The 23,422-nt window shown below is 43.4% G+C and overlaps 1 protein-coding gene across 2 annotated transcripts in view; it reads left to right on the forward strand.

The window, feature by feature from the left end:
• The window catches only part of Kif14 (kinesin family member 14), a 61,770-nt gene that overhangs the window by 27,131 nt on the left and 11,217 nt on the right, over positions 1–23,422 (forward strand). For both annotated transcript variants that reach the window (XM_052200002.1, XM_052200001.1), the window contains exons 15-25: positions 2,180–2,282; positions 3,334–3,494; positions 4,247–4,394; positions 5,042–5,194; positions 7,793–7,919; positions 9,454–9,547; positions 10,096–10,225; positions 15,531–15,631; positions 20,000–20,088; positions 22,584–22,808; positions 23,004–23,188. In XM_052200002.1, the coding sequence (XP_052055962.1) occupies positions 2,180–2,282; positions 3,334–3,494; positions 4,247–4,394; positions 5,042–5,194; positions 7,793–7,919; positions 9,454–9,547; positions 10,096–10,225; positions 15,531–15,631; positions 20,000–20,088; positions 22,584–22,808; positions 23,004–23,188 (1,516 nt within the window). The remainder of the gene's footprint in view (positions 1–2,179; positions 2,283–3,333; positions 3,495–4,246; positions 4,395–5,041; positions 5,195–7,792; positions 7,920–9,453; positions 9,548–10,095; positions 10,226–15,530; positions 15,632–19,999; positions 20,089–22,583; positions 22,809–23,003; positions 23,189–23,422) is intronic.

The raw sequence follows: 23,422 nt of genomic DNA on the forward strand, positions 1-23,422 counted from the left end.
TGATAGCTAAGGATGTTGAACATTTCCTTAAGTGTTTCTCACCCACTTGAGATTCCTCTGTTTATTTTAATATCTAGCATTAATTTTTTCTCTATATGATTGTTAGTTTTGTGTTTAAGAAGGAATGTTTCATCTAGACTCGGTGGCACAGACCTGTACTCTCTCAGGAGACTGAGGCAGGAAAATTGCAAGTTCAAGGCCAGACTGGGCTTCAGAATGAGTTCAAAACCAACCTGAGCACTTAGTGAGACTCTGTCTCAAAAGAAAAGGTAAAAGAGAGGACTAAGGGTATAAGTCAGTGATAGGATTCTTACACATACATGACCCTAGGTTCAACCTCAAGTAACACACACACACACAAATGAAGGTTTCTAAAGTGACATCATACAAATGTTTTCTTTTCCTCTGTATTTTTGAAGTTTAGTGTGAACTAGAAATCAAAATTAATTTCCATGCAAGTAACCAATTCTCCCTGGACCTTACACTCATTCTCAAGTTACTTAGCAAGATAATTAAATAAGTAGTTTGTTTCTTTTGTGGAGATTTATAAAACTATGGGGATCTGTTCTAACACTCTGTGGCTCTGATTGCTTGAGTGTTTTTCATTGTTTGTTCGTTCGTTCGCTTGGTTGGTTGGTTGGTTGGTTTTTCAAGACCAGGTTTACTCTGTAGCCCTGGCTGTCCCAGAACTTGCTCTGTAGACCAGGCTGGCCTTGAACTGAGAGATCCGCCTGCCCCTGCCTCCCGAGTGCTGGGATTAAAGGCATGCGCCACCACTTCCCAGATGTAATAAGTCTTAATCTAGTAGGGAAGATGGGTTTCGCAGGCCCTTTTACTCTCCTGATAACTGTTTGATATAGCACCTAAGTTCAGCATCATTTACATCAGTGGCAAGGATGCGGACCTAAACCTAAGAATGAAGAGTCCAGTGAGGGCTGGGGAGTGTCTGCTTGCCTTGAACTCCATCCTGTCCACTCAGCACACTCTCCAGTGCCTCAGTCTAGACCATGATGCTCCTAAGAGCTGCTCTTCCATCTGTCTTCACTGCTGCCGATCTGGCTCCTGGGTGTTGAGAGAGGGAATTCTTCAGTCAAGTCCTGCCCGCTTGGAGGGAGTGGCTCCACCTCAGACTTCCCAGAGAAGAACTTTCTAGAGGACTTGCATGCAAGTCAGGGTTGATAAGGAAGAGGAGCCCCTTCCCTGAAGGGCAGGGACTGATGTGGTTGTCAAAGTGAGGTAGGCCTCAGCTGGAGACACAGCTGCCTGTGAAGGAGAAGGTGGTTGGAACTGAAGCACGGGGCTCAGGATGCTGGCTGTGAACTTGTGACGACAGAGTGAATGGACGGGAGAGCAAGGCGATGAGGGAAATCGTTCGAATCTACGTGCTTTACACGGTCTTCTGGGACAACACCCAGCTCAGAATTTTTATTTTTATTTTTATTTTTTTTGGCTCAGATACTTTGGGGTGCTTTAATTGAGCTATTATTCTCTAATTTCAAAGCTCAGAGCCTAATCGTTGCTAAAGGTTAAGACTTGGCTTTTGCTGAAGTTTTCTGTTTCTGTCTAGGTAGCCTTTGAAGTTTCCTATTTTCCAAGTAAAAGTCTCCTCCGCATGTGTGGCGTTTGTAAGTGATTCTCCACCTCTCCCCAGCCAAGGTCTGTTTAGTTAGACAGACGGCTAAGGACACAGTTTGTCTCCCTGCTTCTTCCTGTGGGATGCCTTGCTTTCCATTCAAAAGCCCCCTTATAGGACAAGTAGTGCAATCCGTTACCAAAGCAGAAACTTAGAAGAATAAAAGCACATAAAAACACTCTGTTGGAGGAATCCATTATCAGTATTTGATTGCTTTTTCCTTGAACTTTTTTTTTTTCTGTGTATTTTTTTTTTTCAGGAAACGTTTGTTTTAGTATTTTGATTTGTTTTTCCAGCAGTTAATAAAAAATGTAGCAAAAACTTCCTCCACGCCGGCAGATACAATTGCTGGATGTGCCGGTGGTTTTTTATTGTTGTTGTTGCATTTCATCAAACGTCAAAGTATATTTTGGGGGAAAAATATAATAATTTAAAATTATTGTTCGTATACATTGGTATGAACTTACTACTAGAGGAATAATCTAAGCAGATTTATTCCTCTTACCTTTTTAAAGCGCCCTAACAATGTCCTTTTTATTTTCACAGTACTATCAGAAATTTTGGAGGAACAGTGAGTATTGTCCCAGCTGGAGAAGCAAAGACATTCGTAAATGGGATGCACATCTTGGAGCCGACAGTATTACATCATGTAAGTGGGCGGCAGCTGTTGGGCGCCGCGAGTCATTTACACTTGTCATATGTTCTCCCCCCAAGTCACTGACCTGAATTGAGAACTTTCCCATTTCAAAATTTCTATAGATTAACTCACTAGTAGCCTTCCTTTGTTCAAAGAGACATTATAGTGGTATGACCCAGGAACAAGGCTCACTACTATGTGTCATTGGAAGACATGGGCTTGGGAATCAAACCTTGAGAGGCTGAAATCCTCACTCTGTCCATCCCCTTCACTGACAGCTCAGTCAATGTACTTAATTAGATGATTGAACAATCTCACCTGCTTAGGACACTTTCAGAAGGCCACTAACGGGTGTCTCAGGAGAACCAGGGTAAACTGTTGCAGTCAGACACAGAATAATGGTCATTTTCTGTGAATTCTACTTTTCAAGGGTAGTTGAGAATTAATCTAAAAGTAATTCACGCCATTGCTTACAAAGAGTGGTGTTCAGTGAGTGTCTGCATTATTAATAAAGTTTGTGTCTTTCCTTTTTCCCAGCATTGGAATAATATGCTGCTCATAAGTTGTTATAAGATGTAAATGAGACTTTTTTGTATATACACAAACATACACGCACATGTGAATTGCTCAGCAGTATTTGGCATGTGAAAAATAATTAACAAAGTCTATCACCGATAACACTGGGTCACTGTGAACTGTGGAGTTAAAGGAATAAGAGGGAGAATAAAGCACTTAAAACTATATCTGACGGGCTGGAGAGATGGCTCGGCGGTTAAGAGGCTGTTTTTCCAGAGGTCCTCAGTTCAATTCCCAGCAATCACATGGTGGCTCACAGCTATCTGTAATGGGATCCAATGCCCTCTTCTGGTGTGCATGAAAACAGAGCACTCATTAAATAAATAAGTAAATAAATAAATATTTTTTAAAACTATCATAGGAATTGTCAGTATTTTATTATTTTCTTGTTTTTAAGAAAAGTTTGTAATTTTTTTTTCACTTAGACTCACCTAAATCATACTTTCTTTTTTTTTTTTTTTTTTTTTTGTATGTTTCTGTGTTTTAGGGTGATCGGGTGGTTCTTGGTGGAGATCATTATTTTAGATTTAACCATCCAGTCGAAGTCCAGAAAGGAAAAAAAACGTCAAGTAGAAATAATCTCACAAGCGAAGGCCCAAAAGATTTTGAGTTTGCCAAAAACGAGTTACTTACAGCCCAGAGATCTCGGTAAGTGTCCCCACCGACTGACGTGTGTGTACGAGCAAAAGGCGTGCCCCAGAATGAACGGTTTCAGAGGCTAACCCTTTGCCTCACAAGGACACAGCCCGGTTCAGAGACCCTAAACTGCTGCACAAACAAGAGCAAGGGACCTTCAGGGACCTTCATGCGGAGGGCTAGCCTGGAATGCCGTCTCAAAAAAAGGCTCTATTGTGTCTTAAAGTAGAATTGGAGCACTGTTAGCATAATAGAAAATAAGCTGTTTTGGTTCACTGTGTTACCTATAATGACTACTACAATGGTTACTGTAACATTTTATATGATACATTTTCTTTACATGTTTTACATTAATTTAAAATCAGGCATCTACAATAGTAACTAAGCCAGGAATAATCATTTGCTCATCCTGTTCTCTTTTTTGTATGGAGAAATTGTATTCAAAAAATAGTGAAAAATCTGAAAATACTGTATATAAAATACCAGAAATTAAGGTGTTTTTTTTTAAGGTTTATTTATTTATTATACGTAAGTACACCATAGCTGTCTTCAGACACCCAAAGAGGGCATCAGATCTCTTTACAGATTGTTGTGAGCCACCATGTAGTTGCTGGGATTTGAACTCATGACCTTTGGAAGAGTAGTCAGTACTCTTACCCCCTGAGCCATCTCTCCAGCCCCCAGAAATTAAGCCTTAAGATTTAAAATTATCTTGATTTTAAAAAAAAATCGCAGTTCTAAAAAACATTTTTGCTTCTTTGTAGGCTTGAAGCAGAAATAAAAGACGCACAGCTAAAGGCGAAGGAAGAAATGATGCAAGGAATTCAAGTTGCGAAGGAGATGGCCCAGCAAGAGCTTTCTTCCCAGAAAGCTGCCTACGAGAGCAAAATCCAGGCCCTGGAGGCTGAGCTGGTGAGCACGCTCCAGACCTTCTCTCTCTGGGTTTCTCAGAGTGGTGAGGGACTGAGCGACAGCCTCCAGAGGGAGCTTAGCTGGCACAGTGCTTACTAAGTAACATATGTGCACCCCTGGGTGTGGTCTGTAAACTGGGTGTGGTGATGCACACCCCAGCAATTGAGTGGTGGAGGCAGAAGGATAGAGAGTTCAGGCACATCTTAAGTTAAGTCAAGGCTAGCCTGGGGTACATCAGACAAGACACTATCCAAAACAACAAAATAAAACATCACAAAGAAAAACCTTAGACTAGAGCTGGAGAAGTTTGATACTAAGGTTAGAGCTACAGGTAACAAGCTAATAGAAGGTCTAGGCTCCTAGGAGAAGAAAATGGACTCCTTTCTGCCATCACAAGGGTTGCCGCTCCTCATGGTGATTCAGTGGTAAACCTTTAGCTCTAGAAACCCATTTTAGAGGACATACCTGCAAAAGTTGGACCCGTGGCATTCATGTCTGGTTGGATCATGTAGCCTGTGTGAGGTGTGCTGTGTCCGTGGTCCTTCATTACAAGGGGAGCTTTTTCTCCCTGGGGCCACTGTCTTTGAAAAATGTCTTTGCATTTTTGCCGGAGTTAATTCTTACTAACTGTTAATAAATTTATAAAGAGGGAAGAGTCTCAAAGGAAGAGATTGGAGGAAATAAATAACCAAAAAGCTAGTCACAAGATCGAGGAGTTGGAAAGGGCGAAGCAGTACCTTGAACAGGAAGTGTACGTGAACAAAAGGCGGCTGGAGATGGAGACCCTGGCCACGAAGCAGGTAAGGCCGTGTCTGAGCCTCCACGGCCCTTGTGAGGGGAGCTGCCTCTGAGGAGAAAGCCGCAAGGTCTCTAGGTGGGACTGTTCCCCTCTGCCGCACGCCTCTGTCCTGCCAGCCTGCAGCCCACGGACACTCTGGAAGGCGCATAGCCCTCTTCTTAGCTCCATTCTAGTTTTTTCTTTTTACTTGTCTACAACTGCCTGTCATCAGTCGTGCTAAATAATATTCATAGGGAAGTGGTACCGGAGACCCAAAATGCAGTAAGAACAAAAGCAAAGACTTTACATCGGGTCACATCCTGATAGAGAGGTGGTTTCCTAGGACCCAGGGTAGAGAATTTGATGCCTACTTCTTCCATCTCAGTGAGGATGAAGGCTGTTTTCTGGGGCCAATGTGATAAAGCCCAGGTTTACAAAACTGAACGATAAGACCAGAGCATTAGTGTGTTAACAACATCTTCAGCCACTTTGCTAACATTTGGACCTTTCCTTCTCTCTACATTGGTGGATTTTATGGTTTAGTTTGTGTGTATGAATATGTGTGTGTGTGTGTGTCTCTGTGTGTGTGTGTGTGTGTGTGTGTGTGTGAGATTGGGTCTTGGTGCCCTAACAGGACATAAGAGGGCATCAGATCCCCTGGAACTGTAGTTACAGATGATGGTGAGCCACCATGTGGGTGCTGGGAGCCAAGCCCAGGTCATCAGGAAGCACAGCCAGTGCTTGTAACTGCCAAGACATCTCCAGCTCCACACTGGTGGTTCTTGGAGTGTGCTCTCTGGATGAGAAACATTGGTTTCTTCTAGAAACCTGTAAGAAACGTAGCCTCTGGAACTGGAGAGATGGTCTGGAACTCACATGTAGACCAAGGTTGTCTCGGACCTGTGGAGATTTGTCTGTGTCTGCCTTCCCTGTGCTGGTGTATAGGTGTGCTCCACTGTGCCCGTTCGTTCCTTGTCTCATGGTCCTAAGGGCTGTCTCAGGCAGTGGCCTCATTTTTTTCTCTCTTTCTCTTTTCCTCTTCCAAGTCTGTGGGATGAGGAGGAGCAGGACTAAGACAGGGATGCTCCTAGTGACTCAAACCCTGATGCTACCCCGTGCCTTGAGCACACTGCCAGTGAGCGAGCGGGTGGAGGAGACATCAGGAGCGCCACAGGCCACTGACACCCTGGGGAACACTACTTAGCTCATGCCCTTTAGCTTGGGTTCTTAAATGTTCTTGATTACTGTCATTTATGAGCAGAACCCCCCCCCCAACACCTTTTTACCCCTGAAGATTCTTTACTTACTAGCAATGGAAAGAAAAATATTAATCTGTGCCATCAAAAATTCCTTATGATGGGCCAGTGAAATGGCTCAGCAGGGAGCGCACTTGCTGACAAGCCTCGTGACCTGAGTTTGAGCCCCGGAACCCACACGAAGGTGGAAGGGGAGAACCCGCTCTACACAGTTGTCTTTCAGCCTCCACAGCTGCACATGCCACATGCACCCCAGCCCGCACACACAGGCATACAGACATGATGATAATACGCAAACTCTTAGAGCCCTATCGGTTTTTATGAGGAAAGTCATTATGAAAGTTTATAAATCACTTTTTAAAAACTTCTGTGTTTGGGCTGAAGAGATGGCTCAGTGAGTGGTTAAGATCACTGCCTGCTCTTCCAGAGGTCCTGAGTTCAATTCCCAACAACCACATGATGGCTCACAACCATCTATAATGGGATCCAATGCCCTCTTCTGGGGTGTCTGAAGACACATACAGTGTACTCGCATACACAAAATAAATAATCTTTTCACAAAATAACTTTTGTGTTTAATAATAACTTTTATGTTAACCATGCGTAGTTACTGAGATGGGTACGGTAAGATGAAATTTCATTCTAGCGTTACAGTTGTCAGTCTTTTCTGGGGGTGGGATGCCTGGGTATGTACTCATGAACATTCCTGGTATGCCTGCCCACATGGGCCAGAGGTGGACATCAGAAGTTTTCCTCAGTCTCTGCTCTACTTTATTTGTTGAGATAAGATGGTTCACTGAGCCTGGAGTCTGCTGTTCGTGGCAGGACTGGCTAGCCAGTGCGTTCCAGCGATCTGTTGACTTCCCATGGTGCTCAGGTTACATCTGCTATAACCTTGGTTCCAAATTTCTATGCGGATGCTGGAGACACAAACACAGTTCTCATTCTGTGCAGCAAGTACTCGGCTTGCTGAGCTGTCTGTCCGCCCAGCCTCCTTGGCCTGCTGAACTGTCTGTCCACCCAGACTCTATTAATCTTTTTTTTTTTAAACATTTATTTGTGTGTGTGTGTCATGGTGTATATGTGGAAGTCAGAGGACAACCTTGGGGCCTCTTTCTTTCCACCATGTGAGTCCCAGGGATCAAACTCAGGTCATCAAGTGCCATCTTGCTGGCTGGATTAATCTGCTTTAAAAAAGGTCATCTTATGTATACATAAGATAAATAACATGATGTTATAAAGTGTATATAAACAGCAAAATGGTTTCTATGATGATGTAGCCAACGAACATACCCAGCCTCTCTGATTCTGTGAATTCTCTCTCTTTCCATGTCCTTATTTGCTGGCCTATACAAATCCGTTAGGCCTTAGAAGACCATAGAATCCGACATGCAAAGATCCTAGAAGCTTTAGAAATTGAAAAGCAAAAGATCGTTGAAGAAGTACAAATGCTTCAGGAGAGTCGGGGAAACAGGGATAAAACTTTTACCAGTGAGTATATACTGAGGTTAACGTATACTTTCCTTAAGTTCTATATCTTATTTCAGCTGCCTTCACATATTTAAAAAGCTTAGCTGGGGATGTAATTTAGTAAAAAAGCATTTGTCTGGCATGCAGAAAGCCCTGGGTTTAATCCCCAATGCCAAAGAAATACATTCATTAAGTAAATAGATAAATAAATAAGTCTTTATTTTAGATGCTGTTTTTTTTTTGTGTCGGGGTATTCCTATGAATGGTTTTTAATGCTCAATTTTTAGGATAGCTGTATTGGTCCTATAGACTACATGTTTGTGTTCTCCCACCCCCCAAATTAATTTATTGAAACTGTAGCCAGAAATGAGTTGATACTGTTTCTGTGAAAGATGCCATTGGAATTTTGATAAGGATCGCACTGAATCTGTGCATTGCTTTAGCCAGTTCTTTTAGGATCTATTTGTCTAATGCATAAACACTGTATTTAGTTATTTCCAGTTTCTTTCATCAAAGTTGGTTTGCATTTCAGTATACAAGTGTTTTATTTCTGTGGTGAGATGTATCCTTGTGTATCCCATTGCTTTCTGGGCTGTGTGTGTGTCTGTCTGTCTGTGTTTTATTAAACCAAGGCCCCAAGTGAAGCAGGCGTTTCTCTGTGGACCCAGACCTCTAGATACCCTTTCTAATTTTTGTATTTGTCTAGAAAATTTTAAAGGTGTATAGTTTTTAGTAAATTAACCTATAATATATCTTGCTTGATGATTTTGAAAAATTAGATAGTAAAGAAAAATAATTTGGGGCTTGTAAGATCACTCAGCATGTAAAAGCACTTGCTGCCAAGGCCAGTGACCTAAATCAGATCCCAGGCCCCACATGGTACAAAGAGAACGGATTCCCACGACCTCCCTCTGACCTGTCCATGCACGTCATGGCAGCTTCATGCCCCACTAAATAGATGAAGCATTTAAAAATTAATATTAAAAATTAATATTAGTGTTTAGATTAATATTTAAAATATTAAAGAAAACCCCTTTAAACCTATTAGAGGAAAGAGTAATAGGTGTTCCTCTCTTCCAGACTCCTTTTTCTCTGTTTTATTATATTCTACCACGTACAAGACAACTCACTTTATGTAAAGACTAGCTTGACTTTTAAGAGCTAAAAAAAAATTACTCAGCAACTCAAAAAAATTGCTCTTCTCTTATGATACAGGATTAAAAACATTTAATGCCATTTAAAAATTTTTTAACATTATTTTACTTTTTATATGTATGGGTGTTCTGCCTACAGGTGTATCTGTGCACCATGTGTGTGCCTGGTACCCACAGAGGGCAGAAGAGGGCGTCAGATCCTCAGAGATCCAGAATTACAGATGGTTGTGAGCTACTGTAAGGTGCTGGGAATCAAACCTGGGTCCTCAGAGCAGCCGATGCTCCCAGATGCTGAGCCATCTCCCCAGTCCCTGGTGTCAGTAGTGTGGGGTTATTCCAACTGGCGGTAAATGCCGTGGTCAGACATGCATTCTGGCTCTAATCTGTATGCTTTTTGTTAGTCCAGCCAAACTGGAGCTCCCTGAAACTCTCCATGATGATCCAGGAAGCCAATGCCATCAATGACAAATTTAAAAGGTGCTATGTGTTTGGCAGGTGAGTAGCTTTTGCCTTTGTTGACCTATACATCTTTATAAAAATTCAAGTTTCTCTGAAGTCTATATAGTAGTCTCTGGGAAAGAACAGAAATCAGAATCCCTGATAACAGAGGCTTTAAGATTTCATTTGTAAGCATCTCCTGAGTTTCCTTTTGCATTGCAATTTTGTTTATCTGCATTCCATTTTTATTTTATGTTCGTGGGACTGGAGATTGAATCCATGACCTCACATGCCATGTCACCAAGCCACGTCACCCAGTCTCACATCCCAACTTTTAAAAAATGACTTATATATTTGTGCCGTACATGTATGGGAACCTGCTTACGTTTATGTGCACCATGTGCACATAGTAGCCACTGGAGGCCGGAAGAGGGTGCCAGGGCCCCTGGAACTGGAGTTGCAGGTGCTTGTGAACCAGGCAGTAGGGATGCTTGCTCCCAAACTCGCGTCCTCTGGAAGAAAATGCTCCTTGCCAGCAAAAGCCCCATTGGATGTTTATATGTTTTAGGTTAAGTATTTTTCTCTGTTATTTTTTTTTTCTCTAGACATGATGCATCAGACAAAGGTCGTTCTGATACCTCTGTTCGAGTTCGTAACCTCCAGCTTGGGATCTCAACTTTCTGGAGTCTGGAAAAGTTTGAATCTAAACTGGCAGCAATGAAGGAGCTTTATGAGGTTTGTGGCATTAAAATCTGTAAAATTAAAACAAAAAACAAAAACCTTGCATGTATGTTTTCCCTGCATGAATGTCTGTTGTCTCTGTGTACAACATGTGTGCCTCGTATCCTCAGAGGCTAGAAGAGGGTGTCAGATCCTCTGGAATTGGAGTTACAAAGGGTTGTGAGCCACCGTGTGGGCCCTGGAAGCAGCCGGTATTCTTACCTCTTCTATAGTTCCTCTATAAACTCTTAAAAACGCAGCCGGGTATGGTCAGGCATGCCTTTGGTCACAACACTTGAGATGCAGAGACAGAAAGACGAGTTCGAGGCCCGCCTCAATTACTAGTGAGTTCGAGGCCCAATCGGTTTGTATGAAACCCTGTCAAGCTCTCTGCTCCTCCCAAAATAAAACAAAACATCGGAGGTGACATACTCTTGCTAAGTGAGAGCGCATCCGTCAGTTACTGAGGTCCCCAGCACTGACAGCTGTGTGAATCCGCTCTCCTGTGCAAGTGTGACAGCCATTCAGAGCTGCATCTGTTGTTGTACCCGTGTCCTTCGCCAGCCTTGCCTTTTAGCTTCAGGGAAGATAGATGTAGAACAGCAAGTCACCTGCTTTGGCCTTATCTCCTAGTGCCTGACTGATACATGCTATTAGTATTTCCCCATTATTGTCTTCTGAGTGTTTCTAATTTTTGCTTTCATTGATCACAATTAAAACCATCTTTTTGTTATTTTTAACCTCTTTTTTTCTAGCCTTAAATTTTCAAAAAACAGTAACAAAATAGGAGAGTTTTTGTTTGCTGTCTATTGTTGCTTGCTATATTTATGGCCACAAAGTAATGTTAGACGTTTGCTTGCATTTTCTTTTAGTAACTAGTGAAGCCAAAGTTTAACTTTGTTTCTTTTGTTGGTAAAGAATCCTTTGACTTCTTTTAGTTTTCCTAGACAGGACCTCATTTCTTCCCACCAGCTGGCCTGAAGTTCACTGTGTGGACCAGGCTGGCCTCAGACTGACAGACTCGCCTGCCTCTGTCCCTCGGCCCCTCGGCCCCTCGGCCCCTCGGCCCCTCGGCCCCTCGGCCCCTCGGCCCCTCGGCCCCTCGGCCCCTCTCTCCTCTGCCCCTCTGCCCTCTGCCCCTCTGCCTCTGCAAGTGCTGGGGTTGAAAGCGTGCACCACCAGCCTGGTTGTACTTTCTGTTACACGCTCCACTTATTTTGTTAATAAGTGGTTTCGTTTTTGTTTTTTATTCTAATCACTCATTTTAGTTCTGATTATGTAATCTTTTTTCCTGGTGTGGCGCTCATGCATGTGTGCGTGTGTGTGTGTGTGTGTGTGTGTGTACACTTGAACATATGTGAAGCTGTGTGGGTGGAGACTAGACTTTGGTGTTGGGTGTCTTCCTTTATCCCTCTCCAGCTTATTTTGGGGAATAGAGTCTGTCACTGAGCCTGGAGTTGTCAGTTTGGCTAAGGTGGTTGACTGTTAAGTCCCAGGAATCTGCCTGTCTTCTCCTATGCTGAGATGCAGACATGCACCCATGAACCCAGTGCTGACTATCCGATTCAGGTCCTAACCCTTGGTTAGCAGGCATCTAACCGGCTGAGCCCATTTCCCTAGTTCTGTGTGGCCCTTTTATTGGTTTTATTCTGTTTTGAGATAGAATCTCATGTAGCACAGATTGGCCTTGAACTTCTTATGTGGCTAAAGATGATCTCAGCTTTCTGACGCCCTGCCTGCTGGGTTTAAAAGGCTCTGAAACTACATCTGAGTACATGATATTCTTTGTGTTTAAATCTACTTTTGCTCAGAGAGTTTACTGTTCAGTCCTCTACAGTTTTATTTTGAGGTATTTGATTCTTTGAATCAAATAAAAATTGAGGCTGGAGAATGCCTCAGTGGTTAAGAGCTCAAATTATTATTGCAAAGGACCCAAGCTCTCTTCCCACCAGCCACATCTGGCGGCTCACAGCCCCCTGTAACTCCAGCTCCGGAGGGATCCGAAGCCCCGGCCTCCATGGCTAACTGCACTACTCCCCCACACAAGCAAGCATAGATGCATAAGTAAACATTTTTGGTTTTTTGAGACAAGGTCTCTCTAGGTGGCCCTGGTTGTCCTGAAATGCACAGAGCTTCTCCTGCTAAGATTAAAGGTGTGAGCCACTACACAGGACTTTTTTTTTTTTTTTAAGATTTATTTATTTATTTTATGTATATAAGTACACTGTAGTTATCTTCAGACACACCAGAAGAGGGCATCAAGTCCCATTACAGATGGTTGTGAGCCACCATGTGGTTGCTGGGAATTGAACTCAGGTTCTCTGGAAGAATAGACAGTGCTCTTAACCACTGAACCATCTTTCCAGCCCTTGTTGTTGTTGTTGTTGTTGTTGTTGTTGTTTTAAGAAAAATTTGTTATGGCATTTTTGGAGGATATAAGCTTAAAGTTATTTTCCGCTAATTGTTATTTATCCCAAAAGTAATTAAAACATGTATTAAATTATAGTATTAATATTTTTCAAATATCCCATGTTCAAATTATGTGACTACTAGAATTATATTCTATAATACTAAGATAATGCTCAAAATATTAGTGAAAATATTATGTGCTAAAGCCTAGAGGGTAGTGTCATAGCTTTAATTTGAATTATTTAATCAAAAGTGAAGATAGGGGCTAGAGAGATGGCTCAGCGGTTAAGAGCACCGACTGCTCTTTGGGAGGTCCTGAGTTCAAATTCCAGCAACCACATGGTGGCTCACAACCATCCGTAAAAGAGATCTGAGGCCCTCTTCTGGCGTGTCTGAAAAGCAGCTACAGTGTACTTACATATAATAAATAAATAAAATCTTTAAAAAAAAAGTGAAGATTTAATATAATCTCAATCTAGATTATAAGACAAAGGAAATCTAGTGACAGAATCCATGTGAGAAAAAAGGAATTAGATCTAGGAGACCTGAGACATGTGATTCTAAGAAGATGGCATTTATGGTAATTTTAGCCCATCAGGAACTCAAGGGGTTCAAGGGTGTCCTTGACCACATACAAGGTTAACCTGAGCTACATGGGATGCTATCTCAAAATATAAAAACAAAATGGTATCTAAATTGATAACAAGCTGGGAAGTAGTAGTGAATGTCTTTAATTCCTGCACTTAGGAGGCAGAGGCAGGGGGATCTCTGTGAGTTTGAGGCCAGCCTGATCTATAGAACAAGTTCTAGGACAGCCAGGGCTGCACAGAGAAACCTTGTCTCAATCACTTAATCAATCAATCAATAAAACCAAACAACAAAAAAACCAAGATTGAGTAAAAATGTCTATCATCAATAAAGTGCTGTGCTGCTTTTCTATTTGCCTTATTGATCTGTGTGTGTAAGACAGACAGACAGACACCCAGAGGCTGGGTGTACAGATGAGAGCCCAGCTTGGGAGGATTGATTCTCCCTCTTCTCCCTTCCCACCATGTGGGTCCTGGAGCTTTGGAGCAAGTGCCCAAATCTGCTGAGCCACTGTGATGTCCCTGTTGGTTTGCATGTTTGAATTCTTAGGTTAGCTTATAAAATCATGTGTGAACTCAGACGTTCATTGATGAAATAGAATTAATGAAAAATTAACATTCCATCGCAGCACTTTCACACAGACACACACACACACGCGCGCACACACACGCACACGCACACGCACACGCACACGCACACGCATCCCTGCACCTGGCTCGCACTCCCATCTCTCTGTTCGGTCCCGAGGCTCCCCCTGTGGCTCCCTCACCTGCGGTCCACCCCCTTCCTCCCCTCCCATGATCCCCTGCTCTGTACATGTAAACACACACATTACATAATTGCAAATTCATAATCAAGAGAAAAGAGCTAAACGCCATTGCCTTTCTGAATCTGGTTTATTTTGTTAACATAATGATTTCCAGCCCTGTTTATTTTTCTGTTATAATTTCAGGGTTCTTGACAGATGTATAAAATTCCATTGCATACACACACCACATTTTCTTTATACATCCATCTTTTGATGGCCATCTAGGCTAGCTTCCATCTCCTGGTTATTGCGATATTGTAAATATCCTAGACATGGATATGGATATGGTCTCTAAGGTATGCTCCCTTAGAGCCTTTCCTATGCTATTTATTTGAGTCTTCTAGAAAGGAAAGACATTCTAGGAAAAGATAAATTATGAAAACTGAATTAAAAGTTTGTAAATGAAGTAGATTCAAAAAACAACAATTAAAAAAATAGGAGCTTTTTCCAACTTGGGTCTGGCAGAATGGCTCCCTCAGAGAAGGGTGTTATAAAGAAAGGCCATTCTGCTGTCAGCGAGGTGGTGACCCAGTGACACACCTTTAAACATTCACAAGCGCAGCCACGGAGAGGGCTTTGGGAAGTGCGCGCAGGCACTCAGAGAAACCCAGGACTGTGCCAGTGAAGGAGTTGGGGACTCTGGATCTGCAAATCAACACCAGGCTCAGTAAAGCTGTCTGGGCCAAGGGAATGAGGACTGTTCCAATTGCATCCGAGTATGTTTGTCCAGAAAACGTAGTGAGGGTGAGGGTAAGGGTAAGGGTGAGGACTCACCACACAAGCTCTACACACTGGTAACTTACGTGCCTGTTACCACATTCAAAAATCTACAGTCAATGTGGGTGAGAACGAACCTGCTGAATGTCAAATAAAGATGCAGAACTGAAAAAAAGAACAAGGTAGGGAAGAGCCAGGTGTGGTAGGAAGCTCCCGCCTGCAATCCCAGCACGTGGGAAGCCGGGGGTGCAGACAGTGGGTCAGGGCCAGCCTATGCTGAATACAAAAGTCTGAACACACGAGAGTGTGCCCTAAAACTAAAAGGACTGAGTGGGGGTGGGGGGATTAAATAGGGGATAAAGAGACCGGTTCTTGTCAACGTTACGAGCACTTTCAAGGTGCCAGAGAAAAGGGAAGTCCTGTTCTGTGGGAAGCACTGCAGAGCCTTTTCACCTTTCATCTTATGATTCTCAGAGTAACTGAAAACAGTTAGCAATTGTACACAGTGGCTCACACCTTTAAGCCTCTCACTCGGGAGACAGACAAGTGGATCTGAGTTTGAGGTCTACATGGTTAGTTACAGGCCAGCCAGGGCTACATAGAAAGACTCTGCTCTCAAAAAACAAAACAACACACACAAAATCAAAAGCCTCTAAAAACACACACACACAAAAAGAAATGAAAACATGACTTTAGTTTTCTATTTTAAGATAATAAAATCATTTAAGCTTTTTTAACTGAATTGTAAAACGTGTTCCACTCATCTTTCATGGGAAGGCTATGTTTTATTTTCTTTAGAGCAATGGTGGTAACAGGGGCGAGGATGTCTTTTGTGACCCTGAAGATGAGTGGGAACCCGACATTACAAGCACACCAGTTTCGTCCCTTTCTAGAAGGAGGTAAGCCGTTAATTATTGCTTTTCTTGTTCTGTGTGTATGTGCAAGTATAGAAGTTACAGATTTACATAATATATATAACATACATAAAATTATCTTGAGAGATCTACTGTCATAATATGTTTGTAATGGGGACCCAGAAATATAAGTGGCATTGATGTTACTGATCAAATTACAGTACATATAGTATTACATTATTTACCAGTCTGTTATATAAGTAAAAATGTTCAGTATTTTATTGTATTAATTTTAAGAGCAACCTAGAACAGCAATACCTAAGATATATAAAAAAGGAATAGCATTGCTTTTAACATCTCAAGACTCTGACCTATGATATTTTATTGTAAGTTACACATGCTTAAATGCAGTCAAGTTAGTATGAACACCACAAAAGAGTAAGTTAGTGTGGCACAGAGCATCTGTACGTGACAGAATTGTCTACTAAACCAAGTATAACAACACCCACAGTAAGCAGATGCTGTTCATGGAAAACCTAGCTCTGCTTTGGTCTTAGAAGCTCTGGGTGCAGAAGCAAATGGTATTGAAAGGCTCTGGCATGGAACATTTAGCTCCTTAGTTTTGTTTTGTTATTAAAAAACAAATACTTCTATGACGGCTACTGTTGGACATGTCTTGACAAGTCCCAGGTGAGAAAGTCCTCCCTGTCCTCATGAACCAGGCACTGGAGAAAGAAAAGAGAACCCCATTTTACTCATATTTGAGATGCAGAATCGATAGGACTTGGTGACTGGCTGTGGGGTTAAGGCGCTGAAGAGCTCGGGGTTGTTCTGGTTTTCGGCTGAGGGAAGCAGTGTGCTTGAGATGGATGTTCCTGTCCGCTGTGATGACTGAGTTCGCCACGGGATGTTAAGTGTGTGTTTAGTCTGGAGTGTTGTGTGAGGGAGTTTTCAAGGTGTGAGCATCGGTAGCACTGCTCCCGCCACAGGGGCATTGCCGTCTTACCGGCGTTGAGAATGCTTCCGGAGCCTGTGACGTGGGGCATGCCTGAGGTCCCAGCATGGGGAAGTTGAGCCAAGAGGCATGTGAGTCTAAGGCTGCTCTAAGCCATGTAGTAAGGGTCTGTCCCTTTGCGGGGTGAAGTGAGGGAGTTAACAAGCCAGGGTTTCTCTATGTAGATTAGGCTGGCCTGGAACTCAGAGATCTGCTTGGGGCTAAAGACATGTGTCACTACTGGGTAAGATCCTGTCTTAAACACCAAACAAGCTCTGCATCCTGACAGCACTTGGTAGGCAGAAGCAAGAGGGTCTCTGAGGGTTCAAGGCCTCTGGTCTACATAGCAAGTGCCATGGCAATCATTTATTGGATACTTGATAAGATGGTGTCATTCAGCACTCACACCACAGGCCTCTGAAGTAGATGTGGTTGTGACCACACATTCTACAAGTGAATAAATCAAACCTTAAAAAAAAATTGAGATCAGGTAACTTGCCCAAAGTCATGGAACTAATAATAGAACGAGTTGTCACTCGAGTCAGTTTGGTTGAATGCACAGCTCCTGATTTTTCTGAGTGTGGTAGTAAGTATTGTCCCCAGTGCTCATGACAGAAGAACATCCATCTTTCTGCTTAATTTTTTTTGAATTTGTGTGTGTGTGTGCTTGCAAGTAACATGCATGGGTGTGGCTGTGGAGTCTAAATGACAGAGTAGATCCTCTGGACTGAAGTTATGGGATATAGGAGGTTGTGAGCTAGCTGGCATACGTGTTGGGACTTAAACTCAGATTCTTTGAAAACAGAGTGCTGGCTAGTTTTATGTCAGCTTGATACAACCAAGAGTCATTTTGGACTAGGAAACCCCAACTGAGAAAAATGTCCCCACATGGCTGGGCTATGGCCAGGTCTGTGGTGCTTGCCTGCCTGCCTGCCTTCCTTCCTTCCTTCCTTCCTTCCTTCCTTCCTTCCTTCTCTCCCTCCCTCCCTCGTTCTTCCTTCCTTCCTTCCTTCCTTCCTTCCTTCCTTCCTTCCTTCCTTCCTTCCTTCCTTCTTTTTCTCTCTCCTCTTTCTTTCTCTCTCTCTCTCTCTCTCTCTCTCTCTCTCTCTCTCTCTCTCTCTCTCTCTCTCCTTTCCTTTCTTTTTCTTTCCTCTTTCCTTCCTCCCCCCTCTTCCTTTCCTTTCCTTCCTCTCCTGTGCCCCCCCTTCCCCTTTCTTTGCAGACCCTGAGCTCTAATGTAGCGAGTGTGTGTATCTCCATTCCTCTGTGGTAGTGTACGGGAAGGTCACAGACCCGAATATCAGGTGCTACACGGCTCCAGGCGTCGGTTCCTCTTGGAGCAGCCGCCATCCTGGCTGCCTTGGTGACATCTGTGGTTTTGGCATGGGATGATACCCCAGAGTTGTTTCAAGGGCCGGAGGAGATGTGCGCAAGCCTCTTACTCTGGTGCTCAGTGGACTGTTGTTGAGCTTTTAACATGCTGTAAAGTTAGATCTTAGGTCTGTGATGCGTCTCGGAGATAAAGCTCTCATGTAGCATCATGAGGTACATTCAATCTTCTGCACTGAGAAAGTAATCTTGTTAATGTTAAATACAGAGAAGGTATCATTTCTGATCCAGTGCTAGTAAACAGTGATGTCTCCAGGTGATTTGACTGGGAGAGACAGGTGGATTTCTGAGTTCAAGGCCAGTCTGGTCTACAGAGTAAGTTCCAGGACAGCCAGGGATACACAGAGAAACCCTATCTCAAACAACTAAAAAAAAAAAGTGACCCTGAAACCAAAATTCCTTTTCATATTTTGCAAGATTTTGAAATTAGATTTTTCAGGCCCCACATGGTGGCCCATGCTTCTAATCCTAGCACTTGGGAAACAGGCGGATCTTTGTGAGTTTGAGGCCAGCCTGCTCTATAAACTGAGTTCCAGGACAGCCAGAGTTACACTGAGAAATCAAAAAGAAAGAAAGAAAAAAAGAAAAGAAAGAAGTCAGTTGTTTTATGTGGCAATGATACTTGGAGAACGTCTGTAATTCAGTGATATCGTATTTTTTAAAGTGAGTTGCTCTTAGCCTGAGACCTTGTGCATGAAGTTTCAGCCTTGTGAGAATGTTTATGACAGTTACACTCAGAGAATGCCCGCAGGTAATGGAAGTGCTGACAGATTATTATAGAGCTGCTGTTGGCGCTGCTGGACCACAGGAGCTCTGCAATAAACCAGGCCGCTCCTGCCGCCTGTAAATCACTCGGACTGTTGACAGTTAAAAGTGAATTGTTCTCTCAGGGTGAGTGAGAACTCTCTGGAAGGAATGTGGCGAACATTTCCTTGTTTAAACACTGTTTAACATGACAATGGGGCAAGAGCAATACTTTTCCTAGCTTAACTTACTTTTCTTTCTATCCCTAGGAAAACACATACTTAGAAATTGAGAGTTTCTCTTTATCTAAAGTCATATTTCTGCAGTTTCATATTTTTTGTAATATTTTACAGGGGGCTTTATATTTGAAACACTTAAGTTTTGAGAGTAGAATACCCTAACAATCTCTTCAAAAAACGGTATTTTCCTTTGGCTATCAACAGTAGTAGAACGTCTGATTAGGAGGGCACCAGGGGTCGCCTGTATTTAGCTGGAGGTCACTGCTCAGTGAGTTTCCTTCTTATGGTGAGCTCAGCTTGTAGTTTAGCCAGTCACAGGGAGACTGTCTCCTAGGCGAGGGAAAAGCTGTGGCACTTCGGGTGGGTACCACTCTCCCAGGCTCCCTTCCCACTGGGGTCCCTTACATGCTAAGTGACCTAGTCAGTTTCCCTGTTTAACTTCCTCCCCTAGATAAGTCAAGCCTCTCCTGGCCCTTCCCCCAGCCCTATGTCTCGCCATCTCCCCTGTACCTGACGGAAAGTTGTCGCTCAGTGCTGTGCCTGGTTCTTGCCTTGGTTTACCTCTGAGCCTTCGCATGCTCCGTCCTGCTTTCCACGTCTGCCCCCTGCTCGGCTAACCTGTGGTCATCCTTCAGGGTCACTGTTCTGAGAGGCCTTGCCAACCCCACGCGCAGACCACCCTCTGCCTCGTGGCACTCGTTCAGCTGTGTGGCAGGCTTCTTCTCCCTTGGGGCTAGTGCCAGCAGCCTAGGGAACAGTGCACAAGAAGTACGTCCCCGTTTCACGATCTGGATGAGGGCAATGCCTGCACTAGGGGAATTCTCGCTCAGAGATCGAAATGAGTTAGTCCTTGTTGGGAAGAATGCGCATCCACACCTGTGTAAGACTATTGCCCTGAGACAGGGGCTCATGTAGGCCATGCTGGTCTCAAATTCTCTGCCTCATGCCAGCCTACGTGCTGGGATTATGTGTTTCTCCAAAGCTGGCAGCATTCTTAACACTCCTGTGGTGAAGGGCAACTAATGTTACGCTTTGTCTTTGGTTCAGGAGCAGAAGCTTGATGAAGAACAGGAGAGTCTCTGGCTGTCTGCATGACATCCATCCGATTCCGAGTACGCAGTCTTCACACTCATCCGGTAAGGCCCATCAGCCCATCGGGGCCAATTGCCCTGTCGTGGGCTTGTGAAAATCATTTTATTTCTTAGCAGCTGTGTTTCCTTTATAAAATGAAGGTGTGAATTGAATAGCCTTTCTGTTTCTCAAAGTCTGTTCTCTGATTTGTTTTAAAGCCTTTTAGATGAGTGGCCAACTCAGATACAGGAGAATATGTCTAGATTGGTGTCCAGGCTGGATGTGGTGGCACATGTCTGTAAGCCCAGCACTCTGGGAGGGACAGGCAGGCAGATCTCTGTAAGTCTGAGGATAGCCTGGTCTACAGAGCAGGTTCCGGGACAGCCAGGGCTACACAGACAAACTCTGTCTCAAAAAAAAAAAAAAAAAAAGGAAAAGGAAAAAAAAAGAAATATTTATGAATCATTTCCTTGTGATTAAAAAAAAGCAAACTATAGCAGAGTCCGTTATTATACAGGTGGTGTGAGTGTGAGGAGGAAATGAAAGAAGGCATGGGTGGGTAGTGCTTAGATGAGCAAGACAAAGGACCAGCTGATAGCTCAGGAGTGCTGCTTGTCCCTGAGCACGTGCTGGGTGTGGCAGAGTTAGTGTGTGTGTGTGGGGGGGGGGGGGTGTGTGTTGGGGGTTAGTGGTAGAGGAACAGGGAATGTTGGGGATAGAACTTAGGACTTCAAGCATGCTGGACAGACACACAATGCAGCACTGAGCACCTGCTCCAGTAATTACTCTAACTGAAGAAAATGACTCAGAGTTTAGTGGTCGAATACTGCTGTGCTATGCTCAAGGCCCTGTCAAATGCCATCAGCATAAGAAGAGAAAAGAACAATACTTAGAGCAGTAGGAAGTATCCCCTGAGTGAGACCCTCATCCTAACCCTGCCTCCAACTCCAAAAACTAAAGCAAACTCACTCACTCCCAACAAAGGAGTGCAGAACAAGAATAAAAAGGAATGGTCCTGTCATACAACCTGGAAGAGCCCTCAAAACTGTGGGGTGAAAGAAGAATGAACGGTTCAAAACTACTCTGTTGTAACAGAGCCACGGGCAGGCTAGAGTCAGGAGGCGGCTCACTCTGGTTGCGTTTTGTTTTTTTTTTCTTTTGAGACAGGACTTTACCATGAGGCCTGTCTACTGCCAAGAACCAATACTACTACATGTACCATCAGACCCTGTTGGCTAGGATGCTTTTAAGAAAAGGAAACCTGGGGGCTGGAGAGATGGCTCAGCAATTAAGAGCACTGACTTTTCTTCCACAGATTCTGAGTTCAATTCCCAGCAACCACATGGTGGCTCACAACCATCTGTATCGGGGTCTGATGCCCTCTTGTGGTGTGTCTGAAGATAGCTACTACTGTGTACTTAGATGCATAAATCTTTTAAAAAGAAGGAAGGAGGGGGAAAAAGAAAGAGAAGGAAAGGAAGGAAGAAAGAAAGAAAAGAAGAGAAGAGAAAAGAAGAGAAAGATCTGTTGAGAAGGGATTATGGAAATGTTGTATGTGTAGATCTGAGTGGGGGTTCCACAGGCATGTGTAAAGAACACAGTGTGCAATAAAGATGCATACATTTAAGGTGTTTAATGTGTAGCTTATAAAAAGCTTGAAGTAGCTGGGCAGTAGGCTCAGTAGTTAAGGTCACTTGTTGCTCTTAATTGAATTCAGGTTCAATTCCCAGCACCCATGTGATGGCTCACAACCATAGCCCAGTCCCAGGAGATCTATATCCCCTTCCAGGCATGGACATGCCAGGTGGTGGTGGTGCACACCTGTAATCCCAGCACTCTGGGAGGCAGAGGCAGGTGGATTTCTGAGTTCGAGGCCAGCCTGGTCTACAGAGTGAGTTCCAGGACAGCCAGGGCTATACAGAGAAACCCTGTCTCAGGGAAAAAAAAAAATCCAGGCGAGCACATAGTGCACAGACATTCACACAGGTGAAACCTTAGATACATAAAATAATAAAATAAATAATGTAATTTTTTATTGTAATATACCCTGGGAAGGGCTGTTATGAACTGAAGGTTTTGAGGCATTGCTTTTTTATAGTTTATCATTCACTGCCCCTTTTCTAGTTTCTGAGTTAGTTTCCTTAGGTGTTAGGAAAAATTGCTATCAAGTGTAGAAAAATTAAGTGAAACTGGGCGGTGGTGGCACTCAGAAGGTAGAGGCAGAGGCAAGCAGATCTATGCAAGTTTGAGGTCAGCCTGGTCTACAGAGGGAACCCTGTCTCAGAGGGGAAAAAGAAGGTTAGGTACGGTATTTTAAGTCTCTAGTTACTTATCTTGAGGCTGAAGGGCCACTGACTAAGCCCGTGGGCTCGTGCTGGTGGTCCCCATGTGGAACTGAGTTTTCACCTTGGCGAATGTATAGAAATAAGAATGCATTAAAACAGGAATAACCTGTGTGAATTACTGACCACTGATTCTTCAGTAACCTGCATCCAAGCATTTGTTTAAAAGTATTGTAACCGAAAACTAGGCTTACGCTGGCTGTTTTCCATTGATACAGGATTAGTGGACAAACCAAGCACCATTTATTCAAATCCATCAGAATCATTTCTTCCTGGAATTTGCAAAGAATTGATTGGCTCATCAATAGATTTCCTTGGACAGAGTTTCGATGAAGAAAAAACTATAGCAGATAGCCTGATAAATAATCTTCTTAAAATTTATAATGGGGTGATTGCCATCTCCAAAGCCCATGAAGAACAGGATGAGGAAAGTCAGGATAACCGTAAGCAATTCCTGTTTCTTCCATCTCCCGCCATGACGGCTTTCTACTTTTCAGTCCTTACCTGGAATAATTACCCGCTGCATCTGGCCGCCATCTCTCCGCCATGCTTAGATGCTTCAGTGGCGATCATATGTGAGTTCTCTTATATAACGGAGATCCTGTCCTGCAGTAATTTCCCTCCGTTTTCTTTCCCAGTGTTCTCCTCTGACCGGGCAGCACAGGCTCTGACCGTCCAGGTGGCTTGTGCCTTTGAACAGCTCGTGGTTTTGTTCAAACACTGGCTGGGTGATTTTCCACCTTGTACCCGCTTAGCAAGGCTTGAAGATGAATTGAGACAAGATATTAAAAAACTCGGAGGCTATCTGCAATTGTTTTTGCAGGTAAGTTGATTTCTTATTTTTGAAGAATTCGTTTGTTCTAAAAGTATTTATTGGCTTCCTACCACCTGGATCTTCCCTGAAATTACATATGAGGATTTCTGGGTGCTTCCTGTTCTGAGGTCCTAAGACTGTGGGTGCATTTAGTTTACTGAGCGAAGGCTTGTGTGTCCTCTGTCCTGAGAGGCTTGCAGGTGCTGGTTCATTTTGTCCTGATGACATCCCTCAGATGTGTGC

Source organism: Apodemus sylvaticus, chromosome 12 (genome assembly GCF_947179515.1).
Source record: "Apodemus sylvaticus chromosome 12, mApoSyl1.1, whole genome shotgun sequence".
Taxonomy (NCBI): Eukaryota; Metazoa; Chordata; class Mammalia; order Rodentia; family Muridae; genus Apodemus; species Apodemus sylvaticus.